Genomic DNA, 3,688 nt, shown 5'->3' on the forward strand with positions numbered 1-3,688 from the left:
AGGGATGAAGCCCCAGGTGCTCTCAGAAGGGACTCGCCGCTCTTCGCACGCTATTCCTCCTCCCGTGGGCAGGAATGATTTCCTCCTGGCCTTTCTCCCTCTAGGCTGAAGACCCGCCATGCCCAGCGGCCCGTGAGGAAGAGGAGGAGGTCGTCCGTGTGCTGACTCTGCCTCTGCAGGCTCATCATGCCATGGAGAAGATGGAGGAGTTTGTGTATAAGGTACAGAAGCCTGTAGCAATTCCTCCGGTCGTGATTTTGGAGTATTAATGAAGCCAGGATGCCCGAAGCTCAGACTGGCAGGCTGGCGCTGGGGCACATTGGTCTGTCTGGGTAAAGCTCCCGGGGCTCCGTGCGGCTCTGCTGGCAATCATCTGCTCCAGGAGTGGTGCAGGGAGGGGATGGCGGCAGCTGGGAAGCGCTGGTGGGGGGTGGAGGTTGTGCCCAGCCATGCTGGACAAGCAGCAACCTGGGGAGCAGTCCCAGTGTCTCTAACGGGGACCGGGAGCACCAAGCACCGTTGCTGGTTTCACCCGGTGCCTGTGCTCATGGTCACTGCGGTTCGGTAAGCGGTGGCATCAGCTGAGGGCCAGCCCGGTTCTGTTCCCAGCTGGGGCTCCCTCTTCCCTGACCAAAACAGAAGGGAGTTCCCCACTGCAGGGAACAGTTGCTTCGAGTGTGGAAGAGTTAAACCTGAGGGTGCAAATCGCCTCTGACTCCCTGGGGGGACGTGTGGGGAACGCACGCTCTGCAGGATGTGGGTGGCTTAAGGGGTCCCAGAGGGTGCCTGACGTTGTAAAAGCTGAACTTCCTCTCCCTGAGGAGCATTCCAAGGCATTCTCAGCCCTGGCTGGGCTTGTTCACGTGTGACTTTAGGCTCCTGGGGTGAGTAAAAGTGAGCTGTTGGGCTAGCTCGACGCTCTGGTGGCCACCAGCACAGCTTGGTGTGTTGCAGGTGTGGGAAGGTCGCTGGCGCGTGATCCCTTACGATGTGCTGCCTGACTGGCTGAAGGACAACGATTACCTCCTGCACGGACACAGGCCTCCCATGCCGTCCTTCCGAGCCTGCTTCAAGAGCATCTTCCGAATACACACCGAGACGGGCAACATCTGGACGCACTTGCTAGGTGACTTGGTAGCACTTGCTAGGGGGGTGTTTGGTAGCCCTGGGGCTGAGGGTGGGCTTGGCTCCCATGCACAGGATGGCCTTTTACGGCCAGGACTTGCCTGGTGCTGGGGTCTTCTCTGTGCCCGGGGTCTCCCTTTGAGGATCGCAGACCCCTGCCTGGTCCTCCACGCACAGGCAGCGCGGTCACGAGGTGCCCAAGAGTTCCCGGAGCTCCTTGGGTGAACGGAGGCCAGGCCGCTTCCTCACAGCAGGGCCCCAGGGCTGGGCTTGGCGACCGTTTGTGGCTTTGCCGACGCTCCGCAAGAGCGCGATGGAGAAATGTGTCCTGGGCAAAACAGGGAAGCCTGAGAGCGCTTTCCTCTGAAACCCAGGGATGGTCAGAGCTCTTCACCCTGCACTTGACCATGCCCTTGTCCCCGGCTCCGCTCGTCTGCGGTAACGACAGCCTCAGCTAACGGCCCGCTGCCAGGCCAGCCCCGGGTACAACTGAGCACCTTCAGGTGCACTGCGAGCAGGATCTGTCCAGGGCCTGCCTTGCAGAGCACAGCCAGGGCTGTGTTTCAGCCGCCTCTTTGCTGAATTCATTCACTCTCCTTCTGCCTGACTGCCCGGTTTGGTGTCTTCCCTGCAGGTTTTGTTTTGTTCCTCTGCTTGGGGATCCTGACCATGCTGCGGCCCAACATGTATTTCATGGCTCCTCTCCAGGAGAAGGTGGTGTTCGGGATGTTCTTCCTGGGAGCGGTGCTGTGCCTCAGTTTCTCCTGGCTTTTCCACACTGTCTACTGTCACTCAGAGAAGGTCTCGCGGACTTTTTCAAAGTGAGTCAGCACAAGCGCGGTTGTGTGGTCTCATAGGAGGCTTTGAGTGCTCACAGCACTTGCTCTTGGAAAGCGCTGCGTTCCCGAATGTTTTATCCTTGGGAGAAGGGAGTGTTGACCGAATCCAGTGTGGAGCTGAGAGGGAACCACAGCTGGGTCCTGGAGGGCTCTATCCTGTGCCTGAGCACCTTAAATCTGCCGGCTCAAATGCCCTCAGGTGGATGATAAAGACGGGGGACCCTGGGAACCTGCAGCTCCCAAGGGAACAGCCGTTGTGCCCCTCGTAGCAGTGAACTGAGGAGGGCTCTGGCTCTCACAGGGCAGCCGTGGGACACAGCAGTTTGGCAGTTCCCAGTTTCCTGGATGCTTTCAAAAACTCTGGTTTGGATCCAATTTGGACTGAAACCAAATTGAAAGAAACAAACCGAACCAGGATTCCCGGCAAAGTGGAAAGGCTGGGCAGTGGCCAGTGCCTCGCCCCGAGGTCAGTGCGCAGGCTGCTCTTAGAGTTAAGCTCACATCGGCCTTTGTGGCACAGGCAGAGCAGCAGCAAGGCTTTCAAATAAGATCTTGCTCACGCAAGTCTGAGGCATTTACTTGGGTGCTGCTTGCTGGGAAATCCTGCCGATCTCCTTTGCACAAACCCCAGAGATCCCACGGGATCGTGTCTCCAGAACAAACCGTGCTACCCTGCCCTCAGCAGAAATGTCCTTGCATACCAGGGAAAGCACTTGCCACGGCCGCTGCGGCAGCGGGGGTAACGCAAGCGGCTGCAATTTGGTGGTGAAATGGTTCCTGGATCGATAGATCGAAAGCACTTTGCAGCAGAGGGTAACCGTCAAATCCGTGTGCACAAGGACTCGTGCCCGCCGCATCCTGTTGCGGTGATTTGAGTGCACGACCCCTCTTGTATCCAGCCAGCTCCTGTTCATCCTCTGCGCTCCTGCCGAACTCTGCTGGCACCCCCAGAAGCCGCGTACGTGCCCGGGCCCTTTCTCTTGTCCCACGTCGTGTTGATGAGACCTGAGCGTACCCCTCTTCCCCTCTCTGGACACACAGGTTCACCTGTGAGGCTGTGGCTGCCTGTGGGGCCGTGGTGACTACGTTTGGGTGCTGGAGGGTACCGACACACCGTTTCCAAGAGGACACAAGGATGGGGGTGAATTTGGGGGCTCACCTGTGACTCTTTGTCATTGTACTCTGGCTGCAGGTTGGATTATTCAGGAATTGCACTGCTGATCATGGGGAGCTTTGTCCCATGGCTCTATTACTCGTTCTACTGCTCCCCGCAGCCAAGACTCATCTACCTCTCCATCGTCTGCGTCTTGGGCATCTCTGCCATCATCGTTGCTCAGTGGGACCGGTTTGCCACCCCCAAGCACAGGCAGACAAGAGCAGGTAAGAGTTCTCCCTCCTCACCCCGAGTCCCCAGCCCTGGGAAGGAGCTCGGGAGGGTTTCGAGGAGGGATTTTGGGAAGATCCTATTGTGGGGTGGTTCTTTCCATTTGGAAAGAGCTCTCGGCATCTGCAGAATTCATTCCCCCAGCGCACCACACCACCCTGCAGCAGCTCCTGGCAGGGAGAGGTCTCCTTCCTTCTCTCGCTGTGCTGGGGAGTTAGATCCTTTACTGAGCAGGGCCTGAGCTCCGCCTGGCACTCGGCAAGGCTGAGGTTTGGACCAGACAGACAGGGTTTAAAAATAGTCCTTAAGTGGTGGCTGGGGGGCCTGGGGCTGTGCCACG

At 58.4% G+C, this 3,688-nt stretch overlaps 1 protein-coding gene across 2 annotated transcripts in view; it reads left to right on the top strand.

Moving 5' to 3' along the window:
* Positions 1–3,688, top strand: part of ADIPOR1 (adiponectin receptor 1) — a 5,735-nt gene continuing 2,047 nt past the window's right edge. Inside the window, exons 1-4 of one of the 2 annotated variants that reach the window (XM_009703062.1) lie at positions 1–221; positions 955–1,126; positions 1,760–1,946; positions 3,157–3,344. In XM_009703062.1, the coding sequence (XP_009701364.1) occupies positions 192–221; positions 955–1,126; positions 1,760–1,946; positions 3,157–3,344 (577 nt within the window). In that variant the 5' untranslated portion in view covers positions 1–191. Of the gene's footprint in view, positions 222–954; positions 1,127–1,759; positions 1,947–3,156; positions 3,345–3,688 lie in introns of those variants that run through there. The other variant, XM_009703063.1, reaches the window with a different exon arrangement.

The sequence above is a fragment of the Cariama cristata genome, unplaced genomic scaffold, assembly GCF_000690535.1.
Source record: "Cariama cristata isolate BGI_N322 unplaced genomic scaffold, ASM69053v1 scaffold24396, whole genome shotgun sequence".
Lineage (NCBI taxonomy): Eukaryota > Metazoa > Chordata > Aves > Cariamiformes > Cariamidae > Cariama > Cariama cristata.